Raw genomic sequence first — 15783 nt, 5'->3', positions numbered from 1 at the left:
GATTAAAGGCATGCACCACCACTGCCTGGCCACAACAGACTTTTTTTTTTTTTTTTTTTTTTTTGGATTTTTCGAGACAGGGTTTCTCTGTAGCTTTTGGTTCCTGTCCTGGAACTAGCTCTTGTAGACCAGGCTGGCCTCGAACTCACAGAGATCTGCCTGCCTCTGCCTCCCGAGTGCTGGGATTAAAGGCGTGCACCACCACCGCCCGGCACAACAGACTTTTTTAAAAAATGTGCATAGGTGTTTTATTTGCATGTATGTCTGAGCTCTATGTGTGTGCCTGGTGCCCGGGAGGTCAGAAAAGAGCATTGGATCCCTAGGGACTGGAGTTATAGACAGTGGTGAGCTACCACGTGGGTGCTGGACACCAAACCTGAGTCCTTTGGAAGAGCAGCCAGTGCTCTCAACAGCTGAGCCATCTCCGGTCCCACACAACAGACTTTACAAATGTTTGTGGAATGAACCAACCTTGTTCCATTTCCACTTGTCTTGTCTAGCAACAGAATTGAACGAGTCAGTGTATTTCCAAGCCTTTAAACAGTATTGCTAAATAATACAGAGATTAATCACATCTTTCTAGAGTCTACAGTCCCTAACTGATGGCTCTATCCACAAGCCTCTGGCCCCAAGCTCCCTGGGAGATTTCCAAGGGTAGCACAAGTGTCCTGCCAATGGGATAAGAGGTTAGAACTCTGGGGGGACTTCCTAGACAATAGCCAGGGGCATTCTGGGAGTTCTTGGGAGCTAGTCAGTGGGTAGGGGTCTGAGACGTGGGGTGGTGACGGGGCAGGAGGGAGGGCAAGGTCTGAAGGAATGTGAGGCCAGAGTGCCACCTAGCGGCTCCCTCACCTCTGCACACCCAGGCACCAGGCTAGGGCGCTTCAAGCACGCTCCAAAGAAGGAAGGCAGAAGCAGGGTGTCTGTTTCGGTGCTTTATTTACTCTGTTCCTCAGTCCGCCGTCCTCTTCCCGAGGATAAGAACACCAGAATGACCTGATCTGAGGTCACCCAGCCTGGACTGGAGCCCAGGGTTCCACAGCGACTCAGTCGGGGTAACTGTGAGACAATTGGTAGCTGGGCTCAAGGCTAGGCTCCTCAGGAAAGTTGGGTGAGCACGGGGAAAGAGCCTGCGAGACTGACAGAGAGGCTGAGAAGAGGAGGTTGAGTGCAGTGTCTGGGTTGTACCTACTCACTGAAATGGCAATTGCACCATGTCTCCTGCACTGAGAGACTACCTCAGAAGGCAGTTCAGGCGGGAAGGAGAAAGCCACAAGAGAAGCATGATGAAAAAGGTACTTCACGCTTGGGAACAGCTGCCTCCAAAGCTAACAAAACCCCAGCGCAAGTCTGGAGCTAAGTCTCCAACCAGCGGCTCCAGTGTAGGGTTGCAGGCTCTGCTGTGGTCCTGGGGGCAGTCACAGAATACTCCCCAGCAGGCTCCTATACACACCATACCCAGGGCCTGTATTTGCATAAACAGTTCAGCAGAGCCAACTTATGACCTTTTTGTAGCAAAAGTGGTACCAGTGCAGGGCCAAGTGCATGGCTCTCTCTCTCCTGTGAAGGGCACTCAAAGGCGCTAAAGAGCCAAGAGGGACCGCAGAACAGTGGGAGCACAGCCTCTAGGGTCACATAACTCCAGGGATCTTGAGCTGGTGTGTGCCTAGGTCATTTGCTGTGTCAGGTGCAGGGCTCAGCCATGGTGGTAGTGGTGGGGATGGCGGCTGTGCTCTTCCCTGGGCCCCACAACTCTGGGGTTCCAGGAATGTTTCTCCTTCTTTTTTGACCTGTGGGGAGATAGGGAACGAGGCAGGAAAAGGCCTTTAGGAAACAACACCACTGAGATGGGAAAGCCAACTGAGACAGCTGCAGGGAGAGACCTGTGCTCCCAGGGTGGATCCATTGGGGGAGACAGGAAGGGACCCTGTAGGTACAGGCACAGTGAGAAAAGGGGACCCCTCAGGACTACTGTAGCCCTTCATGGGAAGACAGGAAATATACTTAGAAGCCTTCTCTAAGGTCTGGGAATCAGAAATGAAGAGGAGGACTCCAGCTAGAGACCTCTACCATTCAGGGTCGCAATGCATTAAAATCCCTCCCAGCTGTTAACAACCTCCCCATCCCCTCGCACTCCCTCTCCCTCTCTCTCCTCTCTCTCTCTCTCTCTCTCTCTCTCTCTCTCACACACACACACACACACACACACACGATTCCCACACCTCTTCTTCAGTGCCTTGTCTCCGAAGAAGTGGCTGAAGATGAAATCCTCAAAGTCATCCACCTCATCATCATCACCCAGCTGTTTCAATGCCACCTCCTCCAGGCTGTCCTCCAGGGCATCCACAAAGTCCCGGAAGCGAAGACGGTCGTGCCTGAAGATGCCATCTTCTCCAAAGTAGGCAGGTGAAAGGGGCAGCTCTTTGGTCAGTTGCCCAGCCCAGGGCAGCCTCGCCAAGTATGCTCTCAGCACCGAGGCCAGCTCCTGTTGCCGCACAGGGGCTAGCTCTGTGCCAAAGAAGGCCAGGCCCTCCTGCCGAGCACAGTCCGCTATGCCTGAGCAACCCTGTGGGGGCCGGTACTTCCTTCTCAGCAGCTCCTCCCAGGAGGAGAGGGGGTCAGGACTATTGTCTTTCCCCCAAGAATGCTTCAGCCTTTCTCCAGAGTGGGTGTTCCCATTTTTTCTAGAGTGTACCTTGGGGTCCTGTCGCTTGCCATCTTTTCTGTTCCCCAGTTCTTCCACCCTGGGTTTGTCCTCTTTCCATCCCTTTGCTGGTTCCCTGTCCTCATCCCTCCAGCTCCTCCTCCTCTCCTGGCCAGACTCCTCCTTCCCATGCTTCCAGTGTTCAGCCTTCTGGTCCCTCAGCCCACCATGCCATTTCTCCTTTCTTCTCCACTCCCTGGAATTCTGGAAGTGGGGCTTCTTCTGGTACCAGGCCTCCGAGTCGTTGGCAGGAATGCCAGTGTTGTGACCCCAATTCTCTAGGTCTTGCAATGTCTGGGCCAACATGTGACCAAGTTCGGCCAGGCCAGCATGAGCTGGGGCTCCGTGGCCAGCATTCTGCAAGCCCCTCTGTAAGTCACGGTGCACAGAACCCAGCAACCGCCTCTGCCTTTGCAGTTCCTGCCTTAGGGCCTGGGCTTCAGCTTCTAGCTGCTTATGCTGCTCTGATAAGCTGGGGTCTGCCGCCTGCCCCTTGTGGCCTTGCTCTGTGGTGGTTTTGTCACCTGGGCGTCCACCCCAGTTGAGACACACCCCATCCACACCCCGGACACAGTTAGCCTCTAGGCCTTGAAGTCGGGCCCTTAGCTGCTGTAGTTCTAACTCTAGGGCCTGATGAGAGGTCTTGCCCTGCTCCAGGGCCTCCCGGAGCCGGGCATTCTCCTCTTCTAGCCCCTGTGGCTGGTGCAACAGGCTCTGAAGCTCTTCTTTCTGAGCCTAGAATGTAGTTAGGAACAGAAGAAAACAGGAGTCCTTGTCAGGGTGGGCACGATGCCTTCTACCCCAATTCTATTCTATTTGAGTGGGCAGGGGCTAGTTCTGTTGGGAGAGAGACCGCTTACTGTCAGCAGTGTCCTGGATTTGAGCCCCAGTGCTGCCTTGGACAGCCAGAGAGGCTGCCCCTCTTCTCCACCCTTAATCTGAGCCACTTCCTGAGATGGTTAAATTCCACCCCAGCATCTACGTCCTTACACAAGCACATACTTTTGAGATCCACCACAGCCCACATCTAGCTCTCCCCGCTCCACTCCCACCTCCTGCATCTAGAACGGGTACTGTCCATTGACCCTAGCACACGGCATGTTCTTCAGATGTTCCGGGAAGATCCAGCCGTCAATCAGAGGGCTGCTATGTAGGCAAGCACACCAGCCCTGCCAGTCCTCAGCAGGTGGGAGGGAAACAGAGAGAAAACACCTGACTACACCCTGACTACGGTGGTGAAAGGTGAGGCTCAAGGGTCAGACGAGCAGGGAAAACTTCTAGGGGAGCCCCACTAGGACATAGCCTGGTAAAGGTGGCCAGATGAACCCCCTCCTTCTTGCCAGGGCCCACCTGCAGCTGGGCCTGCAGCAGTCGGATATCCTGGTTCTCCTTGGCCAGCCTGTCCAGCAGACGCCCCATGCTCTGCAGACTGGGACTACTATCTGCTGGTACTGAGGCCTGCAGCTTCTCAAGCTCATCCTGAGGGCACAAGAGCAGCCAATCCATGCTTCCTCCCAGGCAGGGCAAGCCAGTCACTCCCCACCAGGCCCCACACACCTATGGAAAACCCATACATACCTGCCTGCTGCCCACAGTATCTACCAACTCGGTCTCTGGCTCGGTATCTGGAAAGACTTGCAACTCTGCTTCTTCCACGGAACCTGTGGGTAAGTGAACCTCTGAATCCGGGCCCATGATCTACAGAGCCCATCACACCTCTCTCAGTCACCCCTCCTTCCCTGAACATACACACATACACTATGGCTCACACATCTGCTGAGCTAAAGGGACAAACGTCATCCTGAACAGTTGACAAGGTCAACAACCAAGAAATAATATGCTTACCTGAGGAGCACTCCCCATAGAGACTCCCATCACCACCACAGAGAGCCAGGACCTGCCTACTCCCCTGAACAGCTTACCTGGGGAGCACTCCCCATACAGACTACCATCACCACCACAGAGAGCAAGCCAGGACTTCTGCCTACTGTCCTGAACAGCTTACCTGGGGAGCACTCCCCATACAGACACCCATCACCACCACAGAGAGCAAGTTAGGACCTCTGCCTACTCCCCTGAACAGCTTACCTGGGGAGCACTCCCCATACAGACACCCATCACCACCCACAGAGAGCAAGCTAGGACCTCTGCCTACTCTCCTGAACAGCTTACCTGGGGAGTACTCCCCATACAGACACCCATCACCACCACAGAGAGCCAGCACCTGCCTACTCCCCTGAACAGCTTCCCTGGGGAGCACTCCCCATTCAGACTCCCATCGCCACCACAGAGAGCCAGGACCTCTGCCTACTGTCCTGAACAGCTTCCCTGGGGAGCACTCCCCATACAAACCCCCATCACCACCCACAGAGAACAAGCCAGGACCTGTCTACTCACCAGTTTCAGGCTCCAACAGCGTACCTGAAGGTGAAGACAGTCTGATGAGGCCCTCAGGGAAGCAGGAGGAGGTAAGAAAGGCCAGGGTAGCAGACTGGAGGCCCTAGCCAGAAATACTACTCACCAGAGAACAAGAGGATCCCCAGGCCTAGAAGAACCAGGGCCCCCAGGAGACACATGTTGAGAGAGATGCCCAGCTCGCCTCCTACACCCTCGCCCTTGGCCTGGTCCTCCACCTCCACAGGTACAGGGTGGGCTGAGCTGGGCTCCCGGCCCCTCCGTCTCCTCACACCCTCGACATCCACGTCAGTGTCATCGTCACTGCTGGAGCAGTGGTACTCTCTCCAGACTGGAGGAAGGGAAGGGGACAGGAGAGCAGTGAGGAGGAGGATGACACAAGAAGCCCAGCCCTGGTCACAGGGAAGGCACACCAACACTGCCCACTTCAGCCTGGGTAGTGACTGACTGCCCCGTCCAATCTAAAGAAAAAAGACTGTCCTTTTGTCTACAAGAGCCTCTTCCGTCCTGAAGCCATCCTCCTCCTCCCCTCTCCATCCCACATCTCCACCTCATGGCCTCCATAGTCTTCTCTCTTCACAGTCTCTGTCTGACTCCTGCAGCTGCACCCCCCCACCGTGGCCCCAGGCCTGGACCTCTTCCTCCCCTCTCCTGTCACTTCTGCCACTGCCTGGGACAGACCTTGGACTAGCCCCACTCTTTGTTGACGCCAAAGCTCCCTCCTGCCTGCTCTATGCTCAAAACTCTTCTCAAATGGCACCTCCAACTACATCCCTGCCTCTCCTGCATTCTTTTTTTGAGGGGGAGCAGGGAGAGTTTCAAGGCAGGATTTCTTTGTGTGTAGACTAGGCTGGCCTCGAACTCACAGAGATCCACCTGTCTCTGCCTCCCAAGTGTTGGGATTAACGGTGAGCACCACCAGAGCCTTGAAACCTCTCCCACATTCCTACCTACCCCCTGACTAAGCTCCTCCCCCACTCCTTCTGGACCAGCTGAGTTGTCTTTCTGCATCCCTCGTGCTCTCATTTTTCTCTGGCTCAGTCCAGTCAGCTTCTTACGAAGTCCCTGAACCTCCCTCCTTCCCACAAAGGACTCTGGAAATGAAGGGTATGTTCTAGAACTGTGCTTCTCAATCCGTGGGCTGCAACCCTTTGGGGGTCAAATGACCTTTTCTCAGGGGTCATATATCAGATAGCCTGCCTGTCAGATATTTACATTATGATTCATAACAGTAACAAAATTACAGTTATGAAGTAGCAACAAAAATAATTTTATAGCTAGGTGGTAGTGGTGCATGCCTTTAATCCCAGCACTGGAGAGGCAGAGGCAGACAGATCTCTGTGAGTTCGAGGCCAGCCTGGGCTACACAGAGAAAAGTATGGCTGGGGTCACACAACATGAGGAACTGTACTAAAGGGCTGCAGCTATAGGAAGGCTGAGAACCAAGAAAAGAGGACACAATCCATCAGATGCAGACCGTCATTAAGGCGGCCTAACTCCCAAGCCTCAGTGTTCAGGGGTGAGAACAAGGAAAAGGGCAGAAGGTGCCAGGCTCGGGGCCTGGGCCTCCTCACATTCTACTCAGTAGTGAGGCCTGTACCTTCTTCTTCACTTTCTTTTTTTTTTTTTTGAGACAGGGTTTCTCTGTACTTTTGGAACCTGTCCTGGAACTTGTTCTGTAGATCAGGCTGGCATTGAAACTCACATAATCCTCCTGCCTCTGCTTCCCCTAGTGCAGGGATTAAAGGTGCACTGCCACCGCCTGGTTGATTTTTAAATTTTTCATGTGTTTATTTTATCAAATGTATGACTGCTTTGCCTGCATGTATTTCAGTGCACCATGTGATGCCCATGGAAGTCAGAATGGGGAATCGGGTTCACGGGAACTGAGCTGCCAAGTGGGTGCTGGAACTGAGCTCAGGTCCTCTGGAAGGACAGCCAGTGCTCTCAACTGCTGAGCCATCCCTCCACCGCCCCTTCCCACACTTTCTAAAAGGTGGAAAACAGGAGGCAAGAAGGGTACTGACCTGCTCTGGGACTCGCGGGCAGGTTCTGTGGAGGACTCTCATTCTCCAGCTCTTGTGTGTCTGGTCCCAGGCTTGTTACCACAGGAGTCTCCTCCTGCAAATCTTCCTGGACCAGTGTGTCTCCAGGGCCCCCCATTCCAGCATCATCATGTTCCAGAGTGCCCTGATGTGGGTACAGCTATGAGAAGTGCTCTCCCCACTTTCCTCCAGCCCCAGTGACGTACCTCACCTTGGCCTTAGTCTCCTCAGGCAGTTCATTCTGGGGCGCTTCCTTCTGGGCAAGTGTCCCTGTGGTGGAAGGGGAAGCCCAGAAAAGCCCATGGACCTAAAGTGAATCTCACTGTAGCCCTGTAGCACCCACAGGCCCCAACCACTTCGGACTGTCAGAGCTCATAAACTGAGATTAGTAAGCAAATAGCTTAAGTGATGGCCCTCGCCCCAACTAAAAGGTGGCCCCCAAAGACAGAAGACGGTTTATACCCTACCCTCCACAAGGCCCTATTACCTTCTCCATCCAAGGTCCCAGCTAGTTCTTTGTCATCTGCCTTGGAGGGGTCCAAAAGGGCCTGGGAGGCTCCCTCAGATTCTGGGTTCATCCTGGGTTCTGGGCCCAGAGTCTCCACCGGCAAATTCTATTGGGAGGGAGGTGAATACTAGGATACTTTGTTGGGACAGCAGATCAGAACAGTGCTCTGATGGGACAGCAGATTAGAACAGTGCCCTGATGGAGCCGAGGGGCTAGCCGCCCTCAGACACCTCAGACCAGACCTCAAAAACTATGGCCTGTACCACCCTGGAGCTAGATCCAAAGTGTCTCTTCCACTCAGCAGCTCCCTAACCTTCCTCACTACTCCAGAGGCCAGGTTTCCATGAAATCGCAGCCCTGAGCAAGGATCTGGGACCCGGGGATTAGCAGACCTGACAGAGGTTAATGGTACCTGGTGTCCTTACCCCTATCATCAGCGCTGCCCTCCCCATGAGCAAAAAACCCAATCCAGACCCAGACCAGGGATACAGTTACGTTCTCACTGGCACCCCCGAAGCTGTCCTTGCTTCTGCCCAACCACACATCCATCTTCTGAGTTCTCTGCCCTTTCCCATCGGCCTGACAGCTATCTCTAACAGCTACTGGCAGAAGCCTAAGTTCCCCCAGCAACAGGCAGCCTGACCCCATGGTGCTGGCTCACAGCCTGGCCCTTTAGCTCTGACTACTCAGCTTGGCCGACTTTTCTCCGCATATAACTCCTTGGCACCCCATCTAGGGCTCCGCTCTTCCTCCAGGAATAATTCTTTGTTTTAATCTCTCCTCTCCCTCTGCTGTGTGTGTGTCTGCACTGATGTATGCACCAGGCATGCATGCATACAACAGTATGAGTGCAGAGGCAAGAAGTCAACCTCAGCCAGGTTTTACAGTACCCTTTAATCCCAGCTCTCAGGAGGCAGAGGCAGATGAATCTCTGCAAATTTCAGGCCAGTCTGATCTACATAGCAAGTTCCAGGTCAGCCAGTGCTACACAGCAAGACTGTCTCAAAGAAAAGAGATAACTTGGGAACCGGCCCTTAACTTCCACCTCTTTTGGGATGAATCTCTTTACTCTCTGCTGTGGCTGCAGACTAGCTAGCCCTTGGGCTCTAAGGATTCTCCTGTTTCCAACTCTTGTCACGTCATAGGAGCAGCACCAAGATCACAAACCTGTCCTACCATGTCCAATGTTAGTGTGTTTGCGGGATCTGAACTCAGGGTCTCACGTTTATATGGCAAGTGCTTTACTGACTGAGCCATCTCCCCAACCCTCCAAAAATGAGTAGATGATAGATAGACAGACAGACAGATAGAAAGGTCTCAGATTCATAGAGAGCCACCTGCCTGTGCCTCCTGAGAGCTGTTAAAAGTATGCACCACATGGGAGAGATGGCTCAGCAGTTAAGAGCACGGATTGCTCTTCCAGAGGACCTGAGTTCAATTCCCAGCACCCACATGGTGACTGACAACCATCTGTAATGGGATCTGATTCCTTCTTCTTGTGTTCTGGAAGGCAGGTCACTCATATACATAAAATAAATATTTTTTTAAAAAGTATGCACCAGCCGGGCGATGGTGGCGCACGCCTTTAATCCCAGCACTCGGGAGGCAGAGGCAGGCGGATCTCTGTAAGTTCGAGGCCAGCCTGGTCTACAGAGCTAGTTCCAAGACAGCCTCCAAAGCAACAGAGAAACCCTGTCTCGAAAAAAAACAAAAAAAACAAAACAAACAAACAAAAAAAAAAAGTATGCACCACCATACCCGGCTCAAGAATAATTTTGCCTCAGTATATTTCTTTGCAAGTCACAAACCACAGTTTTCTCAGGGTCACCCCTGCAAGGCAAGGATTACAATTCTGTTTTTTTGTGGAGGGTGGACAGGTGAAACCTGGCCCAGGTCCCCAGATGTCAGCAAAGGCACCATGAAAGGAGACCAGGGTTGACTGAGCACAGAGCCTATTTCTCTCTCTCTCTCTCTCTCTCTCTCTCTCTCTCTCTCTGTTTTTCGAGACAGGGTTTCTCTGTAGTTTTGGAGCCTGTCCTGGAACTAGCTCTGTAGACCAGGCTGGTCTCGAACTCAGAGAGAACCGCCTGCCTCTGCCTCCTGAGTGCTGGGATTAAAGGCGTGCGCCACCACCACCCAGCTTCAGAGCCTATTTCAGTCCCTGACAATGAGCACTGGTCCTTGTGCTGGGCTCCAGAGTCATTGCTGAGGTCAACTCCTCATCCCCTCTGGGCTCCTAAAGAGCACCTCAAACTCAACATGTCTAAATGGAGTTCTGTGTCCTCTCTAGCTATTGTTTTGATTGTTATTTATTTTTAGTTAATTTATTGATACAAGGTTTCAATTTCTATCCCTGCTATTTAGCCAAAGGATAATCCTGAACTCCTGCCTCCAGGTCCCAAGTAGTGGGACCACAGCTTGCTCCACCATGCCTAGTTCCTCCTAGTGGTCCTAAGGCAGTCTCTGAGATCCCACTGACTCAATCCTCATCACACCTCTCTAGCTTCTAGTCCCCAACCCACCAGCCATCCTCCCTTTTTGGTGGCATTAGGAGCCCTCTGGTTTCCTGCCACCTGGAAGGCTGCAAGAGCTTTGGAAGCACTGCCCCCCCTCCCCCCCCAGCTACACAGAGGCTTGGTCCCCTGCACTTGGCACTGAGTGTTGGGCTACTCTCCAGCTCAGCAGCTCTGCACGGTTGGCTCACTAGGAGACACCTGTGCTGGCTAATTCTATGTCAACTGGGTACAGGCTAGAGTGATCTGGGAGGACCCCAACTGAGGAAATGCCTCCAGGCCAGACTGTAGGCAAACCTGTAGAGCTTTTTCTTAATTAGTGATTGAGGGTGAAGGCCCAGCCCATTGTGGGTGGGCCCATCCTTGGGTGGGTAGTCCTGAGTTCTATAAGAAAGCTGGCTGAGGGGCTGGAGAGATGGCTCAGTGGTTAAGAGCACTGGCTGCTCTTCCAGAGGTCGTGAGTTCAATTCCCAGCAACCACATGGTGGCTCACAACCATCTGTAATGAGATCTGGTGCCCTCTTCTAGCGTGTGGACACACATGGAAGCAGAATGTTGTATACACAATAAATAAATAAATAAATCTTAAAAAAAAAAAAAAAAAGCATCAGCTCCTGCCTTTCAGGTTCCAGCCCTGACTTCCCTCAGTGATGGAAGGCTACCTGAAGTATAAGCTGAAATAAACCCTTTTGTCCCCAGGTTGCTTTGGTCATGGTGTTTCTTCACAACCACAGCAACCCTAAGACAAGAGCTGATGCCTCATCCACCCCTTCCGGGGCTCCTAGGCTCTGGAAGCATTTTGACACGGACTATAGAGGTCTCCTCCTTACCCTAAAGCTCTTTAGTCTCCTCAACATGGCTTCCCTTTGTCATCTCATGATCTTACTCTTGCCGGTTGCTCTCTCAGCTTACCCATCTGGTTCCTTCTTCCCAGGTGTGGCCCAAGCCCCAACACCAGGTCTCTTCCCTGCCACTGGAGCCCATGAGAGCCTACAGAGGCAATGCAAATGACCATGGGTACCAATAAAACAGGACAGATCCAGAAAGCAGTGCCGGGAGCCAAACCAAACCGGACTGTCTCAGAGGCCCTGATGAAAGGCCAAAGGAAACTTTAGTTTTGTGGCTATGAGCAGCCTTGGCAAGACTGGTCTAAGGAGCCGGGCGGTGGTGGTGCACGCCTTTAATCCCAGCACTTGGGAGGCAGAGGCAGGGGGATCTCTGTGAGTTTGAGACCAGCCTGGTCTACAAGAGCTAGTTCCAGGACAGGCTCCAAAACCACAGAGAAACCCTGTCTCGAAAAACCAAAAAAAAAAAAAAAAAAAAAAAGACTGGTCTAGGGCTGAAGCCAGTGCCTCGAAGGAATCAAGGTCTTGGGACCCAATTCACCCCCTAGACTGTGGTTACCAGTCTTAAGGCTGAGGTATCCTGTGCTCTTTGCTAACATTGTCTGATTTAGCTCTTTGCTGACCTTGGCCATTTTCCCCTGTAAGTAGTAAGATGCTGTATTTCTTAATAAAGTCACGCGGCAGAGACAAGACCTCCTAGTCCCAGCTATTGCTTTTGCCTTATTCCTCAGTCCCCAGTCCTCGCACGCACGCAACACCTCATCATTCAGGACCTTTCTTCCTGCAGGTCAAAGCAGCCCACTCCACCAGAGTCCCCCCTCTCATGTAGTTCCCAGGCCCACTGTTCCTACCTCAGAGCCAGTAAACACCCAGCTATTATCTGAGTCTGGGCAGGAAGAGGTCATAGTTGTGGAGGTCCAGGGTTGCTACAGTGGCCACCTGCAGAGAAAAGCTCTCTTAAGAATGGGAGTTCCGGGCTGGGGAGAGGGCTCAGCGGTTAAGAGCACTGGCTGCTCTTTCAGAACACCCACATGGTAGCTCACAAGTATCTGTAACTCTGGTTCCAGGAGATCTGACACCCTCACAGACATGCAGGCGAGACACCAATGCATATAAAATAAAAATAAATCTTAAAAATAAATAAATAAAATTTAAAAGAAGGAGGGCTGAGGAGGGAGTTCCCGTGAGGGAGGCAGACCAAGACGCCTCCAAAACCTAGGTCAGTTCAGTCTTTCTGAACTGACCCATCCCATGCCTTCCTGGCAGTGTTCGCCTTGCTAAACCACAGGAAGCTGCCTCTTAAGGATCCACAGGGCCTTGGGAACTGGCACTGACCTTGAAAAGTCAAAGAGGTCAAAGGACTGAAAAGTCCAAACCTCTGGTGTTCTGGTCAGAGGGGAGGAATCTCAGATAGGCTGACTGACTAGCCTTCCTAAGGCCCAAGTGTGCCAGTACCCATCCGCCATCAATCCTCCACACATTCATTCCTTCGGTTTAGGGCGGTAGGTAGGTCTCAACTTGTGGGTCACAACCACTGTATCCGATATTTACATTACACTTCACAACAGTTGCAAAATTACAGTTACCTGTGTTAAAGGGTCACAAAGGTTGAGAACCACTGCTTTAGGGGTTCTCAGCACTGGCTAAGATTGCCACTGAAGTGAGGGGGGCCAGGTACGACCAGGCAGGAAGCTTTCTAATACTACAGCTCTGGGAGAGCTAAATCCACCTGGATTACATTTGGTCACCTTCCTTTCTGCTTTCTCTCCACCTTAAATTCTGATCAGAGTCTGATCTCAGGGATCTTGAAAGCCACTGAGGGGAAGGAGGATTTGTGACAATTACCATGCATAAATCACATTCAAAATTGCAACAAAAAGGAGCAGGGGTCTGGGACTCTGTCCTGTCTTTTGCTAATCAGTTTGGAAGGCAGCTTGGGTTAAGGTATCACACACACACACACACACACACACACACGCCCACTTCCAAATCCCAGCATAAAGCAAACTATGCCCTTGGGCTAGGGAGTTGCAACAGGGATCAGAAATGAGGACAGAATGACAGACAAGCTGAGCCAGAGTCCTTGGTCGGTGGTCAGAGACAGATAGTAACTGCCTCCTCAGGAGCAGAAAAGGCGGAATGTGAAGACGACTGTCCCGGAACACTAAGACGACTGTCCTGGAACACTAAGACGACTGTCCTGGAACACTGAGAAGGGGAAATGGGGTGGGGGAGTCTGGAGTTCTACCTTCAAAATGGGCCAAATGATCCCTACCTACTCCAGCTGGGTTTAAGTCCTTCGAGATGACCTTATAAGCTTCTGCAGCTCTTGCTAGTCAAGATTCAAGTTCAAGACAGGTAAAGGACATCTAATGGTGCCTTTCTCAGTGCTCGTGTCTCCTGGACACTGGCACCCATCCCACGGGGAGATGGATAGTTGCAATGACTTCCCTATACCAGGTCCCAAAGAACAACCTCCCCGTGACTCCCTTCTAGTGCCATCCACACAGCCATCCTTGTTCAGCTTCTGTTCTCAGCCCCTCCCTCTACCGTCCTGATGTCCCAGCCCCAGCTGCTGTGTGACTGTTAACAGGTGGCCACAGGAAGGAAGTGGCGGCAGCTTGAGCAGAAGTCCCTGTTTATGCCTGGCTGTTTACAGCCTGCTCAGGTCCTCCAGAACTAAGCACCATGGCAACCAGGGTGATGTCAGACCCACTGTCTCCATGGAAACCTGCAATGGTATGGTATTTGGGTCAACAAGACAAACCTTCTGAAACCTAAGCAGGGGACTTCCTGGAACCCCTCACTCAGGGTTCCAAACCCCGATACCAAAACGCACCTCTGCTCTCGTAGGCCAGTACATGCATTGGGAAGTCCTCTAAGAAACTGTGCCGCTGCTTAGCTGCCACCCTTCCCAGTTGAGTTTTCAGGGATCTTTGACCTCTAGGAAAGAAATCCACTCCTCACTCTCCCTTTTCACTCAGGCAGAGATCAACAAAAGCGTCAGCTTTGTCGCTGACTTCCGCTGTCTGGATAAAACAGGTAAGGGGGAGCGCTCCTCCTCTACACAACGCCCTCAAGTCTGGTTAGCAGCTTTCTCTGACCTTTAAAGGGAAGGACCTGGGACCACAAGAACTTGCCTGAGTTCCTGCTTCGGAATCATCTGTCTCCCTCCTTCCCCGCCCCTAGGTCCTGTGTTAGGCAGCGTGTGATCGCCGGGGTGGGGGTGGGGGTGCCCATTCCTTTTATACAGCTCTGCCCTCCTTCTTTATCTAGGAATAAGGTGGGGGGTCTGCCGGCCCATCCCCACCTAGGGCTTTACCTGACCCACCTCTCGCTTCAGTCTTCAGCTTAACTTGCTGCAACCTCCCCAGGTTTCCAGTCCGGGAAGAAAAAAAAAAAAAAAGAGGGCAGTCACGTGGTTGGTGTTTGACCAGTGAAAAGTCGCCTTCCCCGCGGGGGTGGGGAAGTGGGGGGAACTTTTGACCAATAAAAGCTGGACTTGATCTCCAAGGGAGGGGAAAGATGATCTACGCAGTTCTGTCCCCTTGGTTTATCTCTTGGTGGGCGACTGTGATCCCCAACAAACTAAAAAAAAAATTTTTTTTTGGCGGAGACCTCCCCTCTTTTCGAAATGTTTAGTGTGTAGTAGGAAGACCTAAAACTGAAAGGTACTGATGATGAGCTAGCAAGAACCAGGTGCCATGTTGGCCCCAGGATAGACAGAGACAGCTGTAGGATGGGGGATGGGGTCCGGTGCAAGTTGTGGGTTTAGAAATAGCCCTCCTGCCGGCAGGCTGAGGGTGTCACTGCTTTGAAAATGGAGGCCAAGCGTGGTGGTGCACGCCCTTAACCCCAGCTCTTGGGAAGCCGAGACAGGTGGAGTTCGAGATCAGCCAGATCTGCATAGTGAGTTCCAGGCCTGCTGGGCTACATAGTGAGACCCCGCCTCACAAACAGTTAAATAACAACAAAGGTAGCCAGTGGACGGTTTAGGCTAGTGGGATGTGGGTCAAACCTCTACCAGTGTCCTGTGCAGGTGCCTGCTCTCAACACATCGTACAAAGACAAGGGAATAAATAGAAAGGAGGCTGTGCTATAATCTGAGCACTGGGGAGACTTGAAGCAGGCGGATGATGGTCAGCCTGGGCTACAGAACAAGACTGCTTCAACAAATCCCAAACCCAACCCAAACTAAACCAAACAAAAAAAATGGAAGAAGTGAGGCAGAAACGCATCCACAGATTAAATTCAGAGCTGAGTGGGACTTAATGGTGGAGCACTGTGATCTCCAGCATGGCATACGAAACATTTAAGCATTTTTAAATGTTGTTTTGCCTATGTGTCTGTAGTATTGAATCCTCTGGAACTAGATGGTTGCCACCGAGTGCTGGGAACTCCTCTGCAAGAACAGCAAGTGCTCTTCATTGCTGGCAATCTCTCCAGCCCCAAAACCCCAAAAACAAAGCAAAAATTATTTGTGTGGGAGAGGTGGTGCACACGTGCCATGGCACTCATAGCGTCTGGAGGACAAGTTGGCAGGTCCGCTCTCTCCTCCCACTATGTGGGGTCAGGGAGCGGAACTGCAGACCCCAGGCCCGACTAACAGTGTGCCCCAAAATAACAGTTTCAAATAACCAGTCAGAAAGCTGTGGACCGGGATGGAGAGATGGCTCAGTGGTTAAGAGCACCGGCTGCTCTTCCAGAGGTCCTGAGTTCAATTCCCAGCAACCATATGGTGGCTCACAACCAT

General features: G+C 52.2%; 1 protein-coding gene across 4 annotated transcripts; it reads right to left on the bottom strand.

Annotated features, from left to right (window-relative positions):
* Positions 1-922: 922 nt before the first annotated feature.
* On the bottom strand, positions 923-14429 carry Pbxip1 (PBX homeobox interacting protein 1). 4 transcript variants are annotated; one of them, XM_041656337.1, is made up of 11 exons: positions 14362-14429; positions 11882-11969; positions 7652-7778; positions 7376-7434; positions 7147-7309; positions 5226-5450; positions 5102-5125; positions 4283-4365; positions 4055-4183; positions 2223-3439; positions 923-1790 (listed from the first exon to the last, which is right to left on the bottom strand). In XM_041656337.1, the coding sequence occupies exons 2-11, from the start codon at positions 11933-11935 to the stop codon at positions 1697-1699; spliced, it is 2175 nt and encodes a 724-aa protein (XP_041512271.1). In that variant the 5' UTR covers positions 11936-11969; positions 14362-14429; the 3' UTR covers positions 923-1696. The 4 variants fall into 4 exon arrangements, with proteins under 4 accessions (XP_041512271.1, XP_041512272.1, XP_041512273.1 ...); XM_041656338.1 differs by having other exon boundaries at positions 14353-14400; XM_041656339.1 differs by lacking the exon at positions 14362-14429 and adding an exon at positions 13870-13968.
* Between the last annotated feature and the right edge of the window lie 1354 nt (positions 14430-15783).

This window comes from Microtus oregoni, unplaced genomic scaffold (genome assembly GCF_018167655.1).
Source record: "Microtus oregoni isolate MIOR12 unplaced genomic scaffold, Mior012 000007F_ref0000211, whole genome shotgun sequence".
Classification (NCBI taxonomy): domain Eukaryota; kingdom Metazoa; phylum Chordata; class Mammalia; order Rodentia; family Cricetidae; genus Microtus; species Microtus oregoni.
The sequence above is the reverse complement of the archived record's forward strand: the minus strand, read 5'-3'. Positions and strand labels throughout refer to the sequence as shown.

Coding starts and splice junctions, on each gene's coding strand:
- Pbxip1 (XM_041656337.1), bottom strand. CDS start 11,935: ATGACCTCTTCCTGCCCAGACTCAGATAATAGCTGGGTGTTTACTGGC. Junction 7,779..11,881: donor GGGTGTTTACTGGCTCTGAG/GTAGGAACAGTG, acceptor CCCTCCCAATAG/AATTTGCCGGTGGAGACTCT. Junction 4,366..5,101: donor GCTGTTGGAGCCTGAAACTG/GTGAGTAGACAG, acceptor ACTTACCCACAG/GTTCCGTGGAAGAAGCAGAG.